The following is a 25,300-nucleotide window of genomic DNA, read 5'->3' as shown; positions in this document are numbered from 1 at the left end:
GATGTCGTAAAGTCCATAAACTAAAATCCATACACTTTGTTCCATAGGAGATTTTCCCTTTTCCAAACACACAATCTCCAAATAAAATAAAATAAGAAAGCTTTTACTCATTTTTGTTAAATTTAAACTCTGTTAGAACTAGCTTGGTTAGTGAAGGTGTTTTCAAAGCCACAATCTAATCTTAGAAAAAACTAATTGAAAGGATGGGGACATAATTAGACAAGCTCACTGACAATGGCAAGAAGTAAGAACAGATAGCCTGAAAAGGTGGAGAAAAGAGCACTTATAAAATCAAATATATAATAACTGAAAATCCGTGAGGCCGTTTTAGTGTAGATACAAGCAAGCCTTGAGAGAAGCAAATGTATACAGTACAATAACTGATGTTTTTAATGATGACCCTCAGTCATTATGAAAAGATTACGTTAAATATTAGAGTCAAAGCTCTTCTTAAATAATAACAATATTAATACTAATAATAACAACAACACACATTTGTAAAGTGCTTTAGAGTTTAGAAAGCATTTTCCAAGAAGTATGCCTCACACTGAGATCATCTCGTCTAGCCCCTTTAGGGACAGATAATAAAACTTAAACTCAAAGAGAAGTAAATTGCCAAAAGTCACATAGCTTATAGCTGGCAGATTTGAAACTAGGATCGTTGTCCTCTGAATCTGGATTAATGCTTATTTCATACACGGTGTTCACTTGTTTAAAACAAACTGCTTAAGTGAGTAGGAAAGAATATAATTTAGAAACAATTGCATCTAAAATGGTGTTTTAAATGTTCAGGTGCTTAAGGAGCTGAATCATTTCTATAGAATATAACTTTCTAAAATACATATCCCTAGATGTCTTCAGAGAACCTAGGTTTTACCCTGGTTTTTTTTTCCCCTGTAGTAAATATTATCTGTTTTTATTTTGATAGGCAATCATTATTACAAAAAGATTTTCCCACAAATAAAACATTTTGTGAATTTCCAATCTTATAAAGACAAGAAAGTGTATTTATAATTTTATAAAACTAACCAATGCTTTTCAAAATACCATTTTAATGAAACCCAATGTATGAAATTTTAAATTTCAAATTTTCCAATGAGAATGATTTGTATTACAAAATGATTTAACCACAGAAACTTTTAAAATAGCAATTTTTCATTCTACCTTTATAATAAGATTCAATTCACCAATATCCTCCTTACATTTACTTTTACTTGTGAGAAATGAGGTCCAACTGAAAAACTATATGCATGAGTGTGATTCTTCATTAACTCATTGTTTAAATCTATTGAGGAGTTGTGGATGAGATTGTATATAGAGGAATTAATCTAGGTAGACCGTGAAATAGTTGATTTTAATGAACAAATATAATAAAATATTTTTTGGGTAAATGCCAATACACTAAAGCACATATAACATCACACACACTCACAGACATCCAAGTAAAGAGCTTTCATTGCAAACCCTGAAACTGTGAAGTTTGTGAAACATGTTAGAGCACAATTTTATTTTCTGTTTAAATTGAATGTGTTGTGTGTGAATCTCATTATATTTTTGAGATATTTGGGATTAACATGAATTGTTTGTTTGCTCAAGGGGAGTAAAGGCAAGTATCATACATATTCTAAGTTATAAGGATATTAATTTCCATAACTCCTATTAATATTAATAAGCCTTTCTTCATTAATCTACTTTGCTCAATTAGTGTATACTTTCTAGATGAAGCTAGAATCATATTGTTCTCCTGTATATTTTTGAATGTTTGGACAATTCACCTTTGTCCAACTGTTTTTAATTTACATTTTGTTTCTTAGAGGAGAAGGCGAAAAAATTGGACTCACTGCTGAGGAACAGGTGTGCAATTCATTCTGTTGCTCATCCCTTTCTATAAAGAAAGATATTTTCTATAGAACAATATTTTTCCATTTGGACAGAAAATATAGTCATGAATAATTCTTTCAGAATCATCATTTTGAGGAGCAAGGGAAGAGGACCATGTTTTGTCGAGGCACTCAACAACACCATTTGTTAAGAAAAATATTTAAGATAACATAGCTAAACCAACAGAGAATATAGATTAGTCTAAGCTAATTATTTGATTACATTATTTTGGAATCATCCAAAAGTTCAAGAGAGATAGTTTGAAGATCCTCCTTCCTGTGATGAATTTCCAAAGCATTGTCCTTGCATTTCACACATGACTGAAAAACCAAGCCACCATGTTCCGAAAATCTACCACGGAATTCTGAGGTCATAAAGTAATATACAACTGGATCAAGACAGCAATTTAGATTTGCAAGACATAGGGAAATGATATGGAAATATAGAGTACTCTTAATAAAGGAGCAGTTTGAAAAGACACGTTGCTTCACCATCATAAAGAATGGGAAGTTGAGGTGGTAAGGCGTGAAACACACAATGAACACCACTGCACACATCAGGACCATCCACAAAGCCTTTTTTCTCTCTTTGGTATTCTGAGGGGGATCTTGGAATTCCTGTAAAGATTTTCTTGTTTTCCATGTGCAATAAGTAATAATTACAACAGGTAGCACAAACCCTCCAAGTTCAGCTACAGTCACCAAGCCAATGGAGGAAGCCATGCTAATGTGTTGAAGCCCTAAATCAGCAAAGCAGGATTCAGTGTTGTTGGCTAAGCCAACGCTTCTCAGAATTGGAAGCGGCAAACAGGCAGTCCCCACGATGACCCAGATGGCAGCACTGATGCCCACATCATACCTACGCTTCCAATCTCTGGCCCTGAAAGGCCTGAGGAGAAAGAAACACCTTTGAAGGCTGATGCACGTCAGGAAGCAAATGCTGGCATACATGTTGAGATACTTCAGGTAGAAGCACAGCAGGCAAAGGGCCCTCTGGAAAGGCCAATGGTGATTGATGTAATAGTAAATCCGGAGGGGTAAGGACAGCACGTGAGCAAGGTCAGCCACAGAGAGGTTGATCATGAAAATGATGGCTTTATTTTTCTTGCTGATGAAGCGGCACAGAATCCACAAGGCTGCACTGTTGGCCAGAAGACCAGGGATGAATATGAGGATGTAGGTGGTTGCATAGAGGGAGTACTGAAACGGCATGTGTAGATCAGTGCACTTTGTTCTTGTACTGTTTGTGCTGTTACTTCCCATCTTGAGGATTTATGTTCCTTCCTTAAGGAAAGCATTAGAGTGATGATTTCTGCAGAAAATAGAGGAAAAGTAGAGTCAAGGCCATGTCAGTCCATGTTGGGGTATATAAATATATTTGTTTCCTACCAAAGAAGTATTCAAGTGAGAACTTTCATAAATTCAAAAGATCTTTTTTACGTAAACTGAAAATATCATGCCAATCTAAAAAGGATAACAGTGCTGTGGAATATATTTCCAGGAATCAAAAAGATTACTACTTTGGCAATAACTTCAGTAAGATTTTCCTCTCTGTCATAAGAAGTAGTCAAACTTACAGAGATAACCAACAAAAAAGACCTCACTGGAAAACGGCCCCCAGAAATACATTCCAACTCTTGCGGGGTTCCACATTTCAGTTTTACAGTTGTCTCCATCTGTATTTTCAAAGGTTGAGATCTACCTGAGTTCCCTATTATCAACCTTGGGAGATAGAAAATTTAATTAATTTTCGACTTCAGCCTTGTCAGGGATTAGGTGACTGCTGAGGTGCGTCTATGTACCTTTGGGAATGAAACATGGGATAAGGGCCTGGGGACCCGCTGACAGGTCACCATGCCTTGGAAGGATAGGGGCTTGTAAAAGGTGGTGCAACTCAGATAACCTTTGCCTCCTTCAGAATTTGGCTGAGGGTAAAATTAGTCCTGCTTATACGTCCTGACACTGTTCAGAAGCTTCTGCAACTTTAAAGATTTGTGTTTATTAATAGAAATATGGTAGCTTTAGACATTCATATTTGTATGGAGGCTATCCCTGCAACCATTTCAAACAACTACCAGAGTCTGTGAGGGACTAGTTGGTCTCTGGTAGTAGATACAGCAAAAGGGGCTATCTCTGCTTCAGCTCTCAGGGCAAGTTCAGTGAAATGTTATTAATGAGGATGGCTACATTTGTAACAATGTAAGTGTTAGAAAGTTCTTCTCTCTAGTGAGTCAAAATCTGTATCCCTGTCATTTCAACCTAGTTGGACGTAGCAAAGCCAAGTAAAATAAAGTCTACTCCCTGTTGCACATGAAACTCTTCAAGTATCTGAAGGCAGCAATCCTGTCCTCTCTCAAATCTTCCCTTATCCAGGTTAAACATTCATTCCTAATATGTCATGGTCCTTGTTCTTGGTTTTCTTTTGCATCAGAACGGTATTGCTTTTGGCCAAAAGCCACTGCAATACAACTTAATTTTACCCTTGAAAATGGTTTAATTACCAAAATGTTTGATATTTTTAGGAAATATGACTTATGCATCTGATTGAAAAACAAAAGGATAAATGAGATTTTATTACTCCCTTGTACTTTTTATTGCTTGCAAAGGCAGTTAATTTGTTTAACATTTTATGAAATTAAAGGGAAATTGAGATAGATTTAGCATTAATTATTGAAAGCCATATGAGATCTAAGACAGCGCCTTCTCAACCTTAAACACAACCAATTAAAAAGTGTAAAAATTCATTCAACCTACACACAGCTCATACAGTGCCAAACACCTATTTCATGCCTTTGTACTGACTACAGGGAGTTCTCAGATAGATTGTATTTACTGACAGTTCATTGCAGTCAAACAACCAGCTCATCCACATAAACAACTACTTCGAACTTTTTATTTCTACTGAGCTGACTATTTTGCTGAATCGGCCAGTTAGGCTAGAATACTGTAAATAAAGCCAACACTATTTGTGTGTGTGTGGTTTGTTTGCTTATCCACTAAACTAACTAAAATAATTTATCTCGTGTTCTGTATACTCAGTCTAAACAAAAAAACATGTAAACTTGAACCAGAATCATTCTTGAAATAAAATTTAGGGAATAGTTAATACCCATGAAGTCTTCTCTGATCACGTTTGATTTTGCTATAATAATAAAAAAATCTGAATGCCCACTTTGGGCAAAGTGAATACTAAGTACTTTATATACTGGCTCTCAATCAATCCCTCACAGCAATTCTACACGACAATAAAATATTACCACTATTTTACAGATTGGAAAACTATGGCCCCAAGAAAAGCAAGACTCACTTCCTCCTAGAAGCCTTCCCTGACCTCTCTAAACTACAAGTCACTCCTATGGCCTCATAATATCCATAGTTCTGATCATCTTCCTTAGCGAAAGCACACTTACCATACCCAACATGCTGTGGTTATTTGACTTTCCATGGAGTCTGTTTTCTTCCCCTAAATAGATTACAATGTCCTACGTGTCAGACTCATTCTCTTACTTCTTCCTTTCCTCCGTAGTAGGGTGTGTAGTAAAGTCTCAAACATATTAGGGATCCACTAATGTTTGTTGAGTGAATGACTGAATGCATGATGAATGATGAATCAGGGGGAAAAAAGTCTTACTGAGACGAAGAGAATGAATGTCTGGGGAATTAGAATGTAACTGTGATGTTTAATTTGACCACCGGGTGTCATGAGTATACCAACGTTAAAATATCTTTTGATATTTAACACTTAATTTATTTGAAAATTCCATTAAAGGATACAGCATACTAAAGGAGAGAAGTATCAACGACATCTAACATCAGAAGAAGAATCTTTTAAAGGGCATTTTAGAGAGTTTAGATTTATTTTACTTAATTTTTTTTAGCTTCCATACTTTCTCATATAGTTCTCTAAAAAATAGTCTGGGTTCTAAATACATTATAGATTCCTAGAATATTAAAGCTGTTAAAGGCCTTCAAGATCTCTTGATCTTCCCACTTTTTATAGATGAGGAAACTGAGGCCAAAAACAGGGATATTAAATTTTCCAAATTCACATAGAAAATTAGTGGCAAAGGCTGAACCAGGATCTCTTGAATCCCACTACAGAGCAATTTTTACTTTTCCAGGAACTTCTAAGATGAAAACCATATTTTTGTAATTATTTAATAATACAAACTATCAGAAATAAACTAATGCCAGATTTTAGAACACTAACCTAGACAGTGAACTGTTACAGCAAGGATTAGTTCCTTCCAAATATTCCAGGACAAATAGTGATTTTTAAAATTGGAATGAGAATTTCTAGTCCCTAATGATATAATTGTGTAAAGAGTCTGCTTGGACATCTTAGACTTGGTTGTTTTTAAACTTTCACTATTTCTTCACACAAGGAGTAGAGTTTCACATTAGAAAATGGAGATAAGCAAAAACAACCCAAAATCTATACATATCTATCACCAATATTTCCATTGTTAACATTTTGGTGTACAGCCTTCTTTTTTTCTCTATGCCTATGGATCTATAAATGAATACATATATAGGTATTTTAACCAAATTCGACTTATATACACATATTCTTTTATAATCATAGCTTATATTCAATCATAATTATTACGAACTAGAATCTTGTCAATAATAGACATCTAAATAATCATTTTAATGGATACTTAGAATTCCATCAGAATTATGTAATGTAATTTATTTAACCAGTGGACATTGGGGTAGATTCTCATTTTTTCACTATTAAAACAGTGCCTTTGTAACTATTCTTATACAGCCATCTTTGTACATTTGAACAACTATTTCCTTTGAATAAATTCTTAAAAGTGGAATTTCTAGGCTTTTGGTGTGTAATGCAAATTAGTCTCCTGGAAGGCATCCTATATGAAATTCCAAAACTAATGCTCTTTTTCATAACATTGCAATGTCATATCCATTTGTTTTCTAAATATATCAAATTCTTTTCAGCTGGAGGAAGAATTATGGTACAAAACTCTGAGTCACTCTTGAAGGCCTAGCTCAAAATGACTTGCTCAACCTAGTCACAAGTCAACCAGACAGAATTTGTTATTCCACCTTAACACAGTGGTTCTCAAACTTGAGTATGCCTCAGAATCATCTAGAGGGCTGTCCCACCCGCAAGAGTTTCTGATTCAGTAGGTCTCAGGTAGGGCCCAAGAATTTACATTTCTAATAAGTTCACATGTGATCCAGGGACCACATGTTGAAAACCACTGCCCTAACACACTGTTTATACCAGCAAGGATTGTGTTTTATCTGAGAAACCAGTATATTATCTCCTCACAAATACTATGAATCATTTAATTAATGATATAGACTGAATGTTTGAATGTTTATGTGCCTGCAAATTCATATGTTGAAACCTAATCCCCAATGTGACGGTATTTGGAGTTGAGGCTTTTGGGAGGTGATTAGATCATTAGGAGATTAGTGACCTTATAAAAGAGACCAGTGAGAGATCCCTTGCTCCTTCCACCAGTGGGAAGACGGCTGTCTATGAGCAAGGAACTGGGTTCTCACCAGACACCAAATCTGATGGCATCTCGATCTTGGAATTCTCAGCCTCCAAAACTATGAAAAATAAACGTTGTTTAAGCCACCTGGTCTATGGTATTTTTATTATAGCAGCCCAAACAGACTAAGACAATTAATCATATTTTTTTCTACCCTGGATGAGGAAACTCACAGACAAGTTTGTGACCTAACTTTCATAACTGTGTAGTATAATCTGGCTTATTTATCTACATTCCATTATTTCTCCCGTCTCTACCACATAGAATAAAAGTGATAATAAAGCAAAACAAAAACAATTACAAAAATATTGCATTGTGTTTAGGTTTTAGAAAACAATCAGGATTCTCATGTTTAAAAAAATCTGCATTTCTCTTAATGCTATAAAAATGCTGAGCTTTTAATATATGTATATATTTTTTGCCACAATGGATCTTTGAGAGAAGCCTAATAAACTTATTCCTCAAGCATTTGTATCCAACTGATTCAATTTAAAAATCATTATTAATTTTCAGAATAACCACTTTTTTTGGCTTATATGAACAATGTTTCCAAAAATCCAAAACTACTGAAAGACAAAATACGTATTACAGAAAAGTAAACTAGGTCATATCAGAATTCCTACTTTCTTCTCCTTCAGTGTCAGAACCTTGAAAACAGTAAGTTCAATCAAAACAAAAAATGCATTTGTCTTAAGATTTTTCATTAGCTTTCAAAATCCAGCTGGTAAAGACTTTCTTGAGTTATGAGTAATTTTCATTTTTAAAGGGAAAAATATATTTCTGATGTTGTTTTCCCCCCAGAAATTGGAGACGTTTATAAACTTTCTCCCACAACAACCTATTTAAAATTCTTTTTCACCTGATCCCAATATGTTTTTAATTCATTTTTCTGGATTGTTTTTCCTTAACACTCAGGGACGTGTAGTGATTCAAACTACAGGCTTTGGAGTAGGATAAACCTGAGGTCTAATTCCAAGTTCTTCTGCTTATGAGTTGCATTTATTTTCTAATTTATCTGATCCACAGTTTCCTCCCCTGTACAGTGTTTACCATTGTTGTGTACATTCAAAGTAAGATAGCATATGCAGTGCATGTATCTGGTACATAGTAAGTACACAGCTAGTGTTGTTATTATTCTAATTTATTTTGTGTATTTCTTTTGAGTCATGAAAGAAGATGAAATACAAATATGTTTTAAAACCCAGCTCAAGTTCCATGTCCCCCAAGAAGCTACCCCTGACTTCTCTAGTCCTTCTTGACTTCATCATTCATGAGATTTCTGAAGTATCTAGCAACTTATACCACGTGGCATCATTATTTAATAACAATTAAATTTAGTGAGCATTTACTATGTGCCAGGCACTTTACATATTATATAATTTAACCCTCATGACAATCCTATAAGGAAGGGAGATCCTGTCATTGTGCCCATAAGACTATCAGTAAATGGTCAAACTTTTTACTTGTGCATTATTGTTTTGTACTAGTACATTATTTGCTATTATGTCTAGGGTGTGGATCATGAATACAAGTCCCTTGACAAATGTCTTATCTTACCACCTCTGACAAATGGACTACACCAGAAGTGGGTAAAGAATCTTACTCTGGAGGTTTCAGTGCAAGCATCCATGGGTTGGTCATTGGCCTCTCCAGGACTTTTCCAGTTTCCCTTCACAATCATATGGTTAGACTAAATTCTCTAGGGACTCTGACCCTTAAAATTGCTTTAAAAGTAGAAAACTCCATTCATTTAATTTAAAGCTTTCAGCCCTTCCTGAAATATTAGCTCTGCAAAGGGCTTTTAGGGCAATGGTAATGCATCTTGACTGGAGACCACATCCTCTTTTCTCCAAGTGCAGAAGCATGAATGTTTCCCACCTCTGCCTGGCAATGCTTGCTAGAGACAGCTGCTCATTTCAGATAACAAAAAGCTTGGGAACAGAATAGTCTCACCACTATTGTGCTCCTTTGGCTGTATCTGAGTTTTGTGTTTCTAACTAGGGGCTGAGCCGGCAGAGATGACGGTAGAACACTTCTTCTTCAGAAACGTTAGCAACAAGAACTATAGTAAGTTGCCTGCTTATGTATGACCATATATACTGATCTTCCAGGCACAGTCCTGGTTTACAACTAATATCTCAGTGTAATCAATAATGGCACACCCTTTTACCCTTAAATGTATCCTTGTTTGGAGGCCAGCCTGGTGGTGCAAGCAAACCTACACACCACTTGTCAAGCCATGCTGTGGCTGGCGTCCCACATATGAAAAAGTAGAGGAAGATGGGCACAGATGTTAGCTCAGGGCCAGTCTTCCTCAGCAAAAAAAGAGGAGGATTTGTGGCAGATGTTAGCTCAGAGCTAATCTTCCTCAAAAAAAAAAAAAAAAAGGTGTCCCTGTTTGGATAATGTTATTTGATCATTATGCCATCTACCCATTCGCACAATCTAGGTAACACTTTTAAGATCTTCACCTACTACTACCCCCACATACAATCATCAAATCCTGTGATTTTTATCTTCCTAATTTTTTAATTTAGCCACTTCTCTCTTTCTGCATCACTTCTATTCTAATTCAGACAGCTATCATCTATTCCTTACTCTGAGAAGACTCTATTAGCTCCCTTTACTTCCAATTTTGCCCATTTCAATCAATATATTTTCCATTTAGGTGATCTTTCTAAATTTCAGTCTGATCTTGCCATTCCCCTGTCTAGTTTCCTCATGTATTCCTCTGTATCTTTAGAAAAAACTCCTTACTATGGTTTATTAAGTCCTGCAAGCTTATCTCTCCAATCTCATCTCTACATTTTACCACCATTTTATGCTCCCGCCATGCTGAAGTACTTGCACTTTCATGAATATCTGATGCATTTTGTTATATTTATGAATTTGCACAAATATTCTCTCTTCCTAGAATGAGCTTTTCCCACTTTTCAAGTGACTAACTGATTTTCCTTCACGTCCTAACTTAGTCAGGGAAGGCTTCCCAGAGTATAATTCTTCCTGATAATTATGGCTAAAATCCCTGGAGAAAAAACATAAGATAAATATCAGAAGACTCTAAAGTGTGGAGAAAATAAGAAAGACTGGCTAAAGATCTCAAGACTCAAGGCAAAACATGACATCAATTTTAGTGTGTGTGGGTGTGTGTGTGTATGTTGCTTCCCCTGTATCTTGGACTAAGCACTAAAGAAACCCACAAGTGAGGATAAATATTCTCAAAAAATGGCTGAAAGTTGTCCAAATTTTCTGCAAGACATAAAGCTATGAATTCAAGAACTGAGTTTACCCTAAACAGGATAAGTGCAAATAAATGCACATACAGACACATCATAATCAATTTTCTGAAAACTAAAGACTAAAACGAAATATCTAAAGGAGGGAGAGAAAAGCAATATGTTATCTACAGAGGAGAAATAGTTCAAATGACAGGAAATTTCTAATCTGAAACCACGGAGGCCAGCAAAAATATCTTTTGGGAATACCTAAATGAGGAAAACTAAGTTGACATGCTCTAAAAGAACTGCTAAAGGAAAATCTTCAAACACAAAGGAAATGATAAGAGAAAAAAATGAGTATCAAGAATGAAGAAAGAACAACCTAGAGAATAACATATCCATAAAAACTATCCTTCTGGGGCTGGCCCCGTGGCGGAGTGGTTAAGTTCACGCGCTCCGCTTCGGCAGCCCAGGGTTTTGCTGGTTCAGATCCCGGGCGCGGACATGGCACCACTCATTAGGCCACCTTGGGACGGCATCCCACATACCACAACTAGAAGGACCCACAACTAAAATATACAACTATGCACTTGGGGGGTTTGGGGAGAAAAAAAGCAGAAAAAAAATAAGATTGGCAACAGTTGTTAGCTCAGGTGCCAATCTTAAAAAAAAAAAAACAAAACTATCCCTCAAAATGAAAGAAAAATTAAGACAATTCCAAATAAATAAAAATTAATAGAAATCATTGATAATAGTGTTCTCCAAAAAGAAATACTAAAAGGACTCCTTTAAGATGAACTGAAAGAAAATGAGAAAGTAACTGGGACCCAAAAGAAGAAGTAAAGATCACCAGTACAGGTAACTCCATAGGAAATACATAAGAGAGCATAAACATATATTTATTTGTGGCACTTTTCTTCTACTCTCTGATTTAAAGGAAATTTGCATAAAACAATTAAAATAATTATGAAACTGTGTTGATGGGTTTATAATATATAAATCTATGTATGACAATAATAGAACAAAAAGTGCTATATTGAAACAAGGTTTTTGTATACTATTGAAATTAAGTTGATATTAATCTCTAATAGATTGTTTCAAGGTAAGTTGTTATCTGAAACCCAGAAGGAAACCACTAAGAAAATAAATAAAAAACTAGAGTAAAAGAAACAAGAAATGAATTGAAACAGTACACAAGAAAATGCCTATGTAACACATGAAGATAGAAATGAATGATTAGAGGAGAGTGTTATAATGTCATGACATTAAGAAAACAAACAGCAAAATAGCAGATTCATAATTACATTATCTGTAATTACATTAAACATAAGTGGATTAAACACTCCAATAATAAAGCAGAGATTGGTAGAATGGATTAAAATAAACTCTATTCAACCATATGCTGCCTACAGAGACACATTATATTCAAAGAACAAACAGATTGAAAGTAAAGAGAAATTAAAAGATATACCATGCAAACAGTAACTAAAAGAGAGCTAGAAGGGCAATACTAATATCAGATAAAATAGTTTTAGACACATATTGCTATTACAGACAGAAAGGGTATAATAATAAAAGGGTAGTGCAACCAGGAAGACTTAGCAATTAAAAACATATATACATCTGAATATATAGCCCTAAAATACATGACATAAAAGCAGAAATAGACAATTCAGTGATACCAATTGGAGACTTCAATACCCTATTTTCAATAATGGATAAAACATCTTTGGCAGAAGATCAACAAGGATATAAAAGTCTTGAACAACACTATAAACCAACTAAATGTAATAGACAGTAATAAAATACTCTATCCAATAACAAAAGAATATACATTTTTCTCAAGTAAACATGGAACAGTCTCCAAAGCAGGACATATATTAAGCCACATAACCCGCAAAATCTTTGAAAGAATTGATATCACACAAAGTATATTCTCTGATGACAATGAAATGAAATTAGAAATGGGTACAGGGGAGTGATGTCAGCAAAACGACAGCATAGGAATTTCTAGCATTCCCCAGAATTCCTAGCAATCCCTCAGAAACATCAATTTGAGCAACTACTCATGCATGAAAATACCTTCACAAGGGCCAAGCATTCCAGATGAGGGATCGCAGTACCTGGCTGAACCATAGAATAAGAAAAGAAGCATTGAGGAGAGTAGAAAAATTGATTCACACTACTCCCATCACCCTTCCACCAAGCCCAGTGGAGAGAGAGAGAGATCTTCTCTATGGGAGGAGAGGGAAGTGAGTGCCCAGTTTCACTATGGATGCCACAGCCAGCATGCCACAGCACCAGGCCAACTCTTGCAGCCTCAGGTGCTTCCCTATGGGCTCCCATAAACCCAGGCTTCCAGATCACCCCATAGCTTGCTGACTTCAGCAGCTTCAGGGAATCCTGCAACCCCAGGCAGCATCTTTGGCACTAGGCTTCCAGTGGGCTCCTGAAAATCTAGGCACCTACCTCACCAAGATGCCTGTCAGCTCCAGCGACCCCAGACAGCTTCTATGGCATCAAGGATCCTGGCAGGCTGTCATGAACCCAGGCCCCTGGCTCTCCTCAGCACCTGCTGACTTCAGGGGCCCCAGGTTTCTCCCACAGCTCTTGGCTCCCAGAGAGCCCTCATTAACCCAAACCCACAGCCCACTCAGGCAGCAGGATGCTCCAGAGGTTCTAGGTGGCTCCCACACCCCCAGGCAACTTCCATGGCACAAGGTTCCTTTTGGGCTTTGGCAAACCCAGGCTCCTGATCCACCCCCCCTACAGCACCAGCTAGCTGACAGTACCTTGCAAGGCTGAGACTATGTTCTCCAGGAGGCTGTAGGTGCTCTAAATCAGTGTTCTGGGTGTTTTTTTCACATCCAGGATTTATACACCCAGTAGTCAAGGGGTGGAAATGGATGTGATCCCTCTCACTATTACTCACAGTGATGCACTAGCAAAAATTTTACCTCCTTCCCCTGCAACTTTAGGCTCTGCTGATCTAGAGGTCTTACTTCCAAAGGGAAGAATGCTTCCAGTAGAAGACACAACAATGATTCCATTGAACTGAAAGTTCAGACTGCCACTAGACCACTTTGAGCTCCTAATGTCTCTCAATCAACAAGAAAAGAAGAGGATTACTGTATGACTGGGATGACTGATCCTAATTACCAAAGGCAAATTGTGTTACTACTACACAATGGAGGTAAGAAGGGGTATATGGGGTGAAAAACAGTGTCTTTATTACAGGAAATCCCTTAGGGAATATCTTAGTACTACCATGTCCCATGAATAGTCAATAGAAAACTATGACAACCAACTATGGGTAGGACTGCTAAAGGCTTAGAACATTCAAGAATAAAGTTTAAAAAAAAACAGAATAAAGTTTTGAGTTCTCTACCAAGCAAAACAACATGATAAGATGGAGTACTTGCTGAGGAAAAAGAGAATGTAGAATGGATAGTGGAAGAAAGTAGATAAAAATATCAGTTATGACCAAGTGACTAGTTGTAAAAATAAGGACTTAATAGTTTTGAGTATTTTTCCTTATATTTTTATGAATGTTTATATATATATATATATATATATATATATATATACACCAAATGTTTTTGGCTTATTGTCTCTCTATCCCCTTATCGACAAATATAAGATGTATTAAGAATAGTTAACTTTATATCACAGTATATAAGCTATAGAATATCAAAGTTTAAGAGCATACATCATCCAAGGACCTTGATTGTCTTACAGAGAAAGGGTGAGCATGTTTTCAGTTGTACACGAGATAGTTGTATTATGCTCCATGGAAGTATGACTTTGTTACTGTCTTTATTTGGAGATTAAGAATGGTTTAAGAGGACGTGTAGGCATCAAGTTGATAAGGGGTGGAATGTAATGTTCTTTTTTGTGTGTCATTTTGACTAGGCTACAGTCCTCAGTTATTCAATCAAATATTAATGTAAGTGTTGCTATATAGGTATTTTGTATATGTGATTAAAATCCATAATCAATTTACTTCAAATAAAGAATATTCTTTTAAATGAATCTGGTTGGGCTTGATTTAATAGTTGAAAGGCTTAAGAGCAGAGTTGAGACGTTCCTGAAGAACAAATCCCACATGTGGACAGCAGCGTCAGCTCATGCCAAAGAGTACCAGCCTGTTCCTCCCGATAGCCTGCCTTATGGATTTTGGACTTGCCTAGTTAAGCCCAACAATTGTGTAAACCAATCTTTGCAATTAACCTCTTTATATATATACATACATACACACACACACACACACACACACACACACACACACACACACATATATATCTCCTACTGGTTCTATTTCTCTGGTTGAGTCTTGAAATATACAGACCATTATCTCATACAATATACAAAAATTAACTCAAAATTGGTTATGGACATAAATGTAAGAGCTAAAGCTACAAAACTCTTAGAACTCATCAGAGTAAGTTTTGGGGTCTCGGCTTAAGCAATGTCATCTTAAATACAACACCAAAAGCACATTCAACAAAACCATATACAAAAATAGATAAATTGGGCTTTATCAAGATTAAAAATTTAAAAACATTGTACTTCAAAGGACACCATCAAAATGAATGACACTCATAGAATGAGATAAAATATTTGTATATCATATGTCTGACAAGGAACTTATATCTAGAGTAGGGATAAAAATAAAAATGTCTTATAATTCACAATAAAAAGACAAATAACCAAATTTCAAAATAAGGTGAGAGTTTGAATAGATATTTCTCCAAAGAAAATATATAAAAAGGTTAAATGAGCAGATGAAAACATGCCCAACTTTATTAGTAATTAGAGAAATACAAATCAAATCCACACTAAAATAACATTTCATGCCCACTAGGATGGCTAAAATAAAAAAAGTTAGAAATAGTAAGTATTGACAAAGCTGTGGAGTAATTAGAACCTTCATCCATTGCTGGTGGGATTGTAAAATAGTGCAGCTGCTTTGGAAAACAATTTGGCAGTTCCTCAAAATGTTAACCATAGAGTTGCCATATGACTCAGTAGTTCGACCTGTATGTATATAACCGAGAGACATAAAACTCATGTCCACACAAAAATTTGTACGTGAATGTCAACAGCAGAGTCACTCATAATAGCCAAAAGGTAGAAATGACCCATATATCCATCAACTAAAAAATGGATGAAAAAATAGAATGTATCCATATAAATTGGATATTGTTCAGCAAAAATGAATTAAATTCTGCTATGGACTGAATTGTGTCCTCTCAAAATTCTTGTTGAAACCCTAACCCCATGTGATTAAAAGTTAAATGAGGTGATTAAGGTTAAATGAGGTCATAAGGGTGGAGCCCTGAATGAGATAGAACTGGTTCCCCTACAAGAAAAGGAAGAAACACCAGAACTCTCTCTCTTTCTGCCATGTGAAGGCACAGCAAGAAGGCTGCCAGCCAGCAAGAGACTCCTCACCAGTACCTAACCATGCTGGAACCCTGATGTTGGACTTCCAGCCTTCAGAACAGTGAGAAAATAAATTTCTGATGTTTAAGCCACCTAGTCTATGGTATTCTCTTATGGCAGCTGGAGCTGACTAATACAAATACTGATGCATGCTACAACATGGACTAACACTAAAAACATTTTGCTAAATGAAAAAAGCCAGACACAAAAGACTACATATTGTATGACTCCATTTATATGAAATGTTCTGAAAAGGCAAATCTATAGAGATAGAAATTAGGTTATTGTTTTTCAGGGCTCAGGGGAGGGGGATACAGAACAATTGCTAATGGGTATGTGATTTTTTTGGGGGGTGATGAAAATGTTCTAAAATTAGATAATGGTAGTGGTTGCATAACTCCCTGAATATATTGAAAAACACTGAATTATACAGTTTAACAGGGTATATTTTATGGTATGCATATTATATCTGAATAAAGCTGTCATGAAAACCACTATAGACTCAAAAGAGGTAGATTCAAAAATACTCTGGAATAATCAAAGTGGAATAGTAAAAACTCTCTAAGTCACTGAGAGGTAGCCAGGGAAATAAAAACAGTGAAATGAAAAAGAGAAGGGAAAAACAGAAAACAAACTTTAAAATTATAGACTTAAGTCTGAACATATCAATAATTACATTAAATGTAAATAGTCTAAATAAACAAAAGACAATATCAGGACAGAAAAAACATGACCAAATGAGTTAGTTTTGTATTGCTGTTGTAATGAATTGCCATACACTTAGTGGCTTAAAACAACACAAATTTATTATCTCGGTTCTCAAGTTCAGAAGTCTGGAATGTGTCTCACTGGGCTAAAATGAAAACATTGGCTCTGTTCCTTTCTGGAGGAAAGAATCACTTCTCTTGCCTTTTCCAGCTTTTGGAGGCTGTCTGCATTGCATGGTTCATGGCCCCCTTCCACCTTCAAAGCTAACAATGGCTAGTCAAGTCATTATCGTGCTACCATCACTCTGCTTCTCTTTCTCCTGCTTCCCATTTCAATTTATAAGGATGCTTGTGATTACATTGTGTCCATCTGGATAATCTGTGATAACCTTAATTCCCTCTTGCCAGTTAACATAACATATTAAGAGGTGCTGGGGATTAAGATATGGACATCTTTGGGGGTCCATTATTCTGCCTACCATACTCAACTGTATGTCTATAAGAGACTCATTGTAAACATAGTGATATATGTAGGTTTTAGGGAAAAGAATGGAAAACATATATATACCATGCAAACATTAACAAAAAGACAGCAAGACAGGGCATATTAATATCGGACAAAATAGACTGCAGAGCAAACAAAATTAGTAGGGACAAGAAGGTATATTACATAATGATAAAAAGGATCTATCCACCAAGAAGACATTGCAATTTGAAATGTGTATGTAAGAAAAAAATAGAGCTTTAAATACATGGAACAAAAACTGATATGACTGAAAGGAAAAATTTAAAAATCCACAATTATAGTTAGGGACCTCAATCCTCTCTATAATTGACAGAGGTCTGCAAAAATGTGGAAGAACTGAACATCAACATCAACTGACAGGATCTAATTGAAATTTATAGAGTATGCCATCCAACAAAAGCAAAATACACATTCTTCTCAAGCAAACATTAAACGTTCACAAAGATAACCCATATCCTGGATCACAAAACAAATTTTAACAATTTTTTTAAATATCTGAAATCATATAGAATATGTTCTGACACCCAATGAAATCAAGCTACGAATTAAGCTAATAATCAGTAACGTGTTAGAAATCAAGCTAGAAGACAATAGGAACTTCTCCAAACACTTGGAAATTAGATAGTACATTTCTAATTACTCCATGATTCAAAGAGTAAGTCTCAAGGGAAATAAAACTATACATTGAACTGGGTGAAAATGAAAATACAACATAACAAAATATGTGAAGTGTGGCTAAAGGACTGCTTAGAAGGAAATTGAGTAGATTAAATGCTTATATTAGAAAAGAAGAAAGGTCTCAAGTCAGTAATATAACATTTCACCTCAAGGAACTAAAAAAAAGAGCAAAATAAAGCAAGAAGAATGAATAAAATAATAAAGAGCAGAAACCAATGAAATTAGAAAGAGAAAAACAATTAAGAAAATCAATCAAACCCAAAACCCAGTTCTTTGAAAAGATCAATAAAATTGATAAACCTCTAGCAAGACCAACAAATGAAAAGAAGAGAGAAAACACAAATTACCAGTATGAAGAATTAAAAGAGGAATGTTGTTGTAGACCCTGCATCCATCAAAAGGCTACTAAGGGAACACTATATACAATTCTATGCACTTAAATTTAACAACTTAAGAAATGGACCATTTCCTTGAAAACCACAAATAACCAAATCTCCCAAGATAGAATAGATAATCTGAATAGTCCTATAACTATTAAAGAAATGTAAATTATAAGATAAAAGCTTCCAAAAAATAAATCTTCAGGCACAGATGGGTTTACTGACAAATTTTACCAAACACTTATTAAAGAAATAATACCAATTCTACACAATCACTTCCAGAAACAGAAGACAGAACACTTTCCAACTCGTTTTATGAGGCTAACATTTCCCTGATATTAAAACCAAAGACAATACAAAAGAAAAACTTTAAGACTATAGATCAATAGCTCTCATGAATATATATGCAAACATTCTCAGCAAAATATTATCAAATTGGATCCAGCAATATATAAAGAATTATACAACATGACCACATGGAATTTATTCAACAAATACAAAGCTAGTTCAATATTCTAAAATCAAACAGTGTAACCCATTATACTAACATGCTAAAGAAGAAAAAACACAAAGAACATATCACTTAACACAGGAAAGGCAGTTGATAGAATTCAACACACATTCAGTTTAAAACCTCTCAGCAAACTAGGAATAGAAGGAAACTACCTCAACTTGACAGAGATCTCTAAAAGAACCTAGAGTTAACATTATATTTAATGATGAAAAACTAAAAGGCTCTCTCTCTAAAATCATCCACAAGGTAAGGATATCCATTCTTACTAATGAAGATACCAATGAAATTGAAATATATAATGATGTACACCTGAAATTTATATGATGTTATAAACCAATGTTACTGCAATAAAAAATTTCAAAAATTTAATAAAAATAAATAAATAAAGATACTGATGAAATTCTAGCCAGCGCCATAAGGCAAGGAATGGAAATAAAGGGAATACAGATTGAAAGGGAAAAAATAGAATTATCCCTATTTTCATGATTGTACATGTGGAAAATACTTTAAAATTTACCTAAAAAATATTTTAGAACTAATAAGTGAGTTTAGCAAGGTCACAGGATACAAGGTTAACACACAAAAATTAATTTTATTTCTATATACAATGAACATGTGGAAACTGAAATTAAAAACAATACCATTTCAAACCGTTAAAAAAAAAGAGCAAGGAATACTTGGGTATAAAAGTAACAGACCACGTTACAAGAACTGTATGCTAGAAACTACAAGATGTTGATGAAAGAAATAAGAAACCTAAATAAATGAATAGACACAAACTGTTCATTGATTGGACAGTTCAACATCATAAATATGAAAATTCTCCCAAAATGGGTAAGTAATTTTAACAGCATGACTATCAAAACCCCAGCATGTATTTTTTGCAGATATAGACAAGCTTATTCTAAAGTTGATGTGGAAAGATAAAGGAACTAAAATAACTAAAAAAAATTATTAAAAACAAGGATAAAGTTGGAGAAATCACGGTACCCGATTGTAAGACTTACTATAGGCCTAAAGTAATCAAGGCAGTGTGGTATTGGTGGAGCATGAGATACATAGAGTAATGAAACAGAATAGACAATTAAGAAAGATCTACCCAAGTAGAGCCAACTCATATTTTTACAAAGGTTCAATAAAGAAAGAATAGCCTTCCAAAAAATGATGTTTGGACAATTATACATCCATCTCTAAAACAAACAACAAAACCTAATATTGACCTATAACTCACATCCTATAAAAACACTAACTCAAAATGGATCATATGTCTAATTATAAAACTTTTAGATGAAACGTAGGAGAAAATCTTCAGGATATAGGGCTTGGTAAAGTGTTCATAGACATGCCATCAAAAGAATGATGCAAAAAAGAAACAAAATCAATACATTGAACTTCATCAAAATGCAAAACTTTGGTTTATGAAAGACTATGTTAAGAGGATGAAAAGACAAACCATGGACTTCGAGAAAATGTTTGCAAACTACATGTCCAAAAAGGACTTGCACCTAAAATATGTAAAGAATACTCAAAACTCAAAAGTAAGAAAACAAACAATTCAATTAGAAAATGGGCAAAGGACATCAACAGACAATTCACTGAAGAGCACATGAAAAGATGTTCAACTTCACTAGCCATCAGGGAAATGCGATTTAAAACCACAATGAGATACCGTGATATACCTATCAGAATATCTAAAATAAAAATACTGACGACAGCAAGTGCTAAGATTAAGAACTGTATCTCTCATGCATTGTTGTTAGTAATGGTAGATGGTACAGCTACTCTGGAAAACAGTTTGGCAATGTTTTTAGAAAACTAAACATGCACTCACTATATAACCTGGAAATTCCGCTCCAATGTCTGGGTAAATACGGAAGAGAAATCAAAACATGCCCACACAAAAACTTGTACATGAATTTTCATAGCAGCTTTATTTGTAATATTCAAAAGATGGAAACCACCCAAATGTCCTTTAATGGGTGAAAAGATAAACAAGCTGTGGTATATCCATACAATGGCCTATAGTACTCAGCAATAAAAATGAACTAACTATTGATACACATAACAGTTTGCAGAGGTCTCAAGGACATTACGCTAAGTGAAAAAAAACCAGTCTGAAAAGGTTACATTTATATAGCATCCTCAAAATGACAGAATTATAGAATAGAGAACATATCAGTAATTGTCAGAGTGTTCAGGTTGGGAGGAATTTGTGAAGTAAAGGTGTAGCACAAAAATATTTTGTGTGTGTGGTGGGTAATGGAACAGTTCTGAATCTTTGTTGTGGTTGTGGTTACACAAATATACATGTATAATAAAATTTTATAGAATTATAAAAACACACATATACACACGAATGAGTGCATGTAAAAACTGGCAGAATCTAAATAAAGTATGTGGTCTAGTTAATAGTATCATACCAATGTCAGTTTCCTGCTTTTGATAATGTACTATAGTTTTGTAAGATATTATCATTGAGGAAAGCTGGGGTAAGTGTGCACAGGAATGCTCTATATTATTTTTGTAATTTCTTGTGAGTCTAAAAATAGTTCAAAATAAAAAGTAAAAGACAAAAGACTTCCTCCTGAGATGCATTGAAGCACAATTGGCTGGCTCTGTGAGAAAAACAACTAAAAACGTCTTATCTCAGGTTTTCCATATGTAATACATTTTGGAGGAAATCATCTTCTGATCTACCAAATCTTGACTTCCCATGCTATTCACTATCATGAATGTTGATTCACAATTAAGAAATAGGTTTCTGCTTGGTTTTGTTCAACATTCAAATAAGTCTTTGGCTTTGGCAAGTACAATTACAAATCCTTCAGAAGCCTCTCCGGAAAAAACATGTGCTCATTCTGCAGCCATTGAACTGAATCTCCCATCAGAGCCAGCTCTCAGGATGAGACATTCAGGAAATTTGATTGTAAGTCTCAACCAGCTCTGTAATCTCTGACTTGCCCACAGAGATGCAGCAGCCTTGATCTAGTCTAAAGCCAGAAAAGAGAAGTTAACCCCATGAATGGCACTGCTCACTTTCTGGGCTGTTCATAGTTATGTTCATAGGTTGTTGGCTAGATATGGAACATATGCATTATGCACTTCTGGTTAATTAGTAAGCAGGCAGGATGTGTGAAGTCATTATAGTTCCCTTTCCATTACCCTTCATTGTCTCTCTTTTCACTCCTGTGTGAGATCAGAATTTGCCATCCCAAAATGTGTCTCTTCCGCTTGATTATTTTTAAGAACAAAAGACTGAAAAAAACTTTGACCTTTCCCATGACTGGCTAAAAGAATTTAAGATAGAAGGCCTGTTCCAGGACAGTCCGTCACCATAGATAACTCTGAGTATGGTAGACTGGGAGGATCCTTGCTAAGCCCATTTTTATCAAAGTTCTCTTTCTTGAGTCATATTGTCTATAGATGACCCAGTAAACATTTGTTTACCAAACATTTGCTTTTCCATCTCCATGTAAATTACCTTCCTCCTCTTTGAAGTCCCAATCCACTACCCCCAACATCCTCCTTTGTCTTTAGCTGAAAATGGTATTTAAGGTGGTGGCTTCCATCATTTTGGCAAGTTACACAGTTTTTCTGGGTTTCTCCCATGTACACATGTTATTAAACTTTGATTTTCTCCTGTTATTCTGCCTCATGTCAATTTAATTCTTAGACCAGCCAGAGGGACCTAGAGGGTAGAGGAATAGTTTTTCCTCCACTACACACTCATTGCCCTTTGTTCAATCACCTAGTACCTTCTGAAGTGTCAATCTTCCTAGTTTGAGAAAAGCTAGCAACTAGCTAATAAATCTAGCTCATAAACTCACTTACTGAATTGTCATTTGCGTAGCCTTTTACCACTCCCAGGAACAGTTACATTTCAAGAAGTAGGAATTTAGAGACGCAGTAAGTAACCTCTGGTAGTAGTTTACTAATAGCAGCATTTTGGTTGGCGGCAGATACACAGGTAGGGCTTGGAGAAACATGAGTCTCAAAATAACATGCTTAAGCTGTTGCCAATTTGTAAGTCTAATTCTAGTGGTGTGTTATCATTTAATACTCCCAGAAATTATGGTCAAGTATTCTTTTCCAATCTTGAGCAGTTATTTGGACCAAGTGGAAAACTGCCTCGACCTCTAGTGAATAATTTCTCAATCTCCTAGGACACCCACATTCACAGCTGCAGAAAGCAAGACCTCAGCAAGGGTCAGCCAACAGCAAACTCCCCCTCTCCCTAGGGCTCTACAATTTAGTGAATGCATAGTCCCTACTAAGCACCAGCTTTAGGCTAAACTTGGCTATTAGTGCTACAGAGATGATTCCTTTCCTCCCACCCAGGCTCCTTCTCAGTTACTTGCTTGGTGGGTGGGAAAAGGGGAGCAGATTGGGAAGAAAACACTTTATCTAGAGCTTTCAAGTCTGCTGAGGAGGTCCTTTCTTCATAGTCCCACCAAAACACAATGTCTGGGGAAAATCAGTCCAAGGGGCACTGCTGACCTCAGCAACTTTGGAGGTTCCCAAAACCCTGCAGCTGCCTAGCCTGCCTGGGTTTCATTCACTGTCCCATTCTCAGCCACTTTGGAATGACTTCAATGGAGGAGTCCCACCTATACTTGTGGTCAGGGAGATTGAGCAGAGCTGCTTTCAATAATCAACGTTATGCTGCCAATTGGCAATCATAATATGCAGATAATGCCATCCTGTGAGTCATACTCATGTAGTCTACAGCTGTTAGTTACATTTTGTTCCTGGAGCATAAAGCTATTAATACAATAAAGTCTTTATCCTGATATTTCTCTGTAAAAATCTTCATTGAATCGTCTTTTACTAAAAGGGAATTTAGTATTTCCAACTCTTTATTCTAGGGGAAGTCAGTATATACAAATTACACTGATTTGCTCATATCATGAGAAAGTATCAGGATGACTAGATCTCACTGATATCATAGATAGCTTGCACTAACTTCTCTAGAATGTATACAATTTTTATATATTCTGAATAATCTTACATACTTAAGAATCAAACTCCAAGTGTGAATATTAGCAGACTTTTAAAAAGGGCAAGAGCTATTTTATTATTTCAAGTAAGGAAAATGGAAGGAATTCCTTCTAACAAAGACAGCACAACACTTGGAGCACCTTCCTAAAATATTTCCCATGTTCTCAAATTAAAAATACATCCAAGGAAACATTCATCACAAATTGAGAATCAGCCCCTCTGAGATTTGACAGCTGTGCTAGTTTCTAGGGCTCGATGAAAATCTTTTTGTGCCATTTGAGACTCTCACGTCCCACCCCAGAATGCATGCATGTGAAGTGTCCCAGTCAAAGGAAACATGTCAAGTCCCATCTTATGAAAAGATTTAAGCATTTTATTGTATTTATTTACCATTTGAATGCCACTTAATTTGGTTGACAAATCTCTGGATTTAAAATTTTAAGTTTTTTTTTCCCCCACTGCTCATACTAATACAAATGCGTTTAATCAACCACTAACTTAATTTTAACACAGACTTGTTAGGAGCAGTGTTTCATTTAAGTCTGGACTCCTGGTTTATGTCAATGGCATATTGAATTGTAGAGAAAGGAGCTTTCTATCTAGACAGCCACACTTCCTCACACAAAGCATGCAGCAGTTTCAGTGAACATTTTAACCACTTAAACTTATAAATAGATATTACCTCACTAGAGTCTCCATTCTTCATAATAATACATCCCTCAAAAGGTAAAATATTAGCAGATTCAGGATTACATTTTTGATGGAAGCGGCAGCAATTCACATGGTCATATTCAATTCAGAGATTTTTAAGTTCTATTTTTTAACGTATGAAAAGAAAGCCAAGAACCTTACCCTTTCTACACAGATATCCTGTAGAGAACTGCAAGCTTGTACAGCTACAAGAGGAAGTAACGTAGTTTATTGAGTAAAACAGGAAAAAAAACAAAATCATTTCCCTCTAATGCTACGTAAAACTGTTCGTCAGCATCACTCAGTTGTTTAGGAAAGCATTCCCCTCAGAGGATATTGTGGGCAAAGAAAATTGAAATTTTGTCTTTGATAAATTCAGACTTTCCATGATTTTGTACACTTCAATCAGAAACAGTATCTGACTTTAATTTGCCACGTATTACCATAGTTTCCTCAGTCTATTCTGAAAGTTTAAAGTGCAAAAGCCCAACTTACCTGTTAGAATTTTACTTGCTGTTTAAAAATAAAGTAAAAAATAAGTTGTAATGTCTTTAAAATGCTTATCTTTTTTTTTTAACAGAGAACATTAAACACTACTTTTTCCTCATTGTCTATCTGTATGTTTTGTTCCTTACCATGACTTCTTCCTGCTTCATAGTCTTGCAAGGCATCTACTTCTTGGGGGAATTTATTTGAACTACTCTTAAGGCTATCTAGAAGCTATTCCATAGCTTTC

At 35.4% G+C, this 25,300-nt stretch overlaps 1 protein-coding gene across 2 annotated transcripts; it reads right to left on the bottom strand.

Moving 5' to 3' along the window:
• Positions 1-367: 367 nt before the first annotated feature.
• On the bottom strand, positions 368-24,789 carry LOC100072605 (putative P2Y purinoceptor 10). 2 transcript variants are annotated; one of them, XM_005614294.4, is made up of 2 exons: positions 24,727-24,789; positions 368-3,192 (listed from the first exon to the last, which is right to left on the bottom strand). In XM_005614294.4, the coding sequence occupies exon 2, from the start codon at positions 3,141-3,143 to the stop codon at positions 2,100-2,102; it is 1,044 nt and encodes a 347-aa protein (XP_005614351.1). In that variant the 5' UTR covers positions 3,144-3,192; positions 24,727-24,789; the 3' UTR covers positions 368-2,099. The 2 variants fall into 2 exon arrangements, with proteins under 2 accessions (XP_005614351.1, XP_005614352.1); XM_005614295.4 differs by having other exon boundaries at positions 969-3,192; positions 24,557-24,768.
• Positions 24,790-25,300: the final 511 nt, after the last annotated feature.

The sequence above is a fragment of the Equus caballus genome, chromosome X, assembly GCF_041296265.1.
Source record: "Equus caballus isolate H_3958 breed thoroughbred chromosome X, TB-T2T, whole genome shotgun sequence".
Classification (NCBI taxonomy): Eukaryota; Metazoa; Chordata; class Mammalia; order Perissodactyla; family Equidae; genus Equus; species Equus caballus.
This window is presented reverse-complemented; position numbering and strand designations above follow the sequence as displayed.

Excerpts from the sequence above, each read along its gene's own strand:
- LOC100072605 (XM_005614294.4), bottom strand. The coding sequence starts at position 3,143 with ATGGGAAGTAACAGCACAAACAGTACAAGAACAAAGTGCACTGATCTA.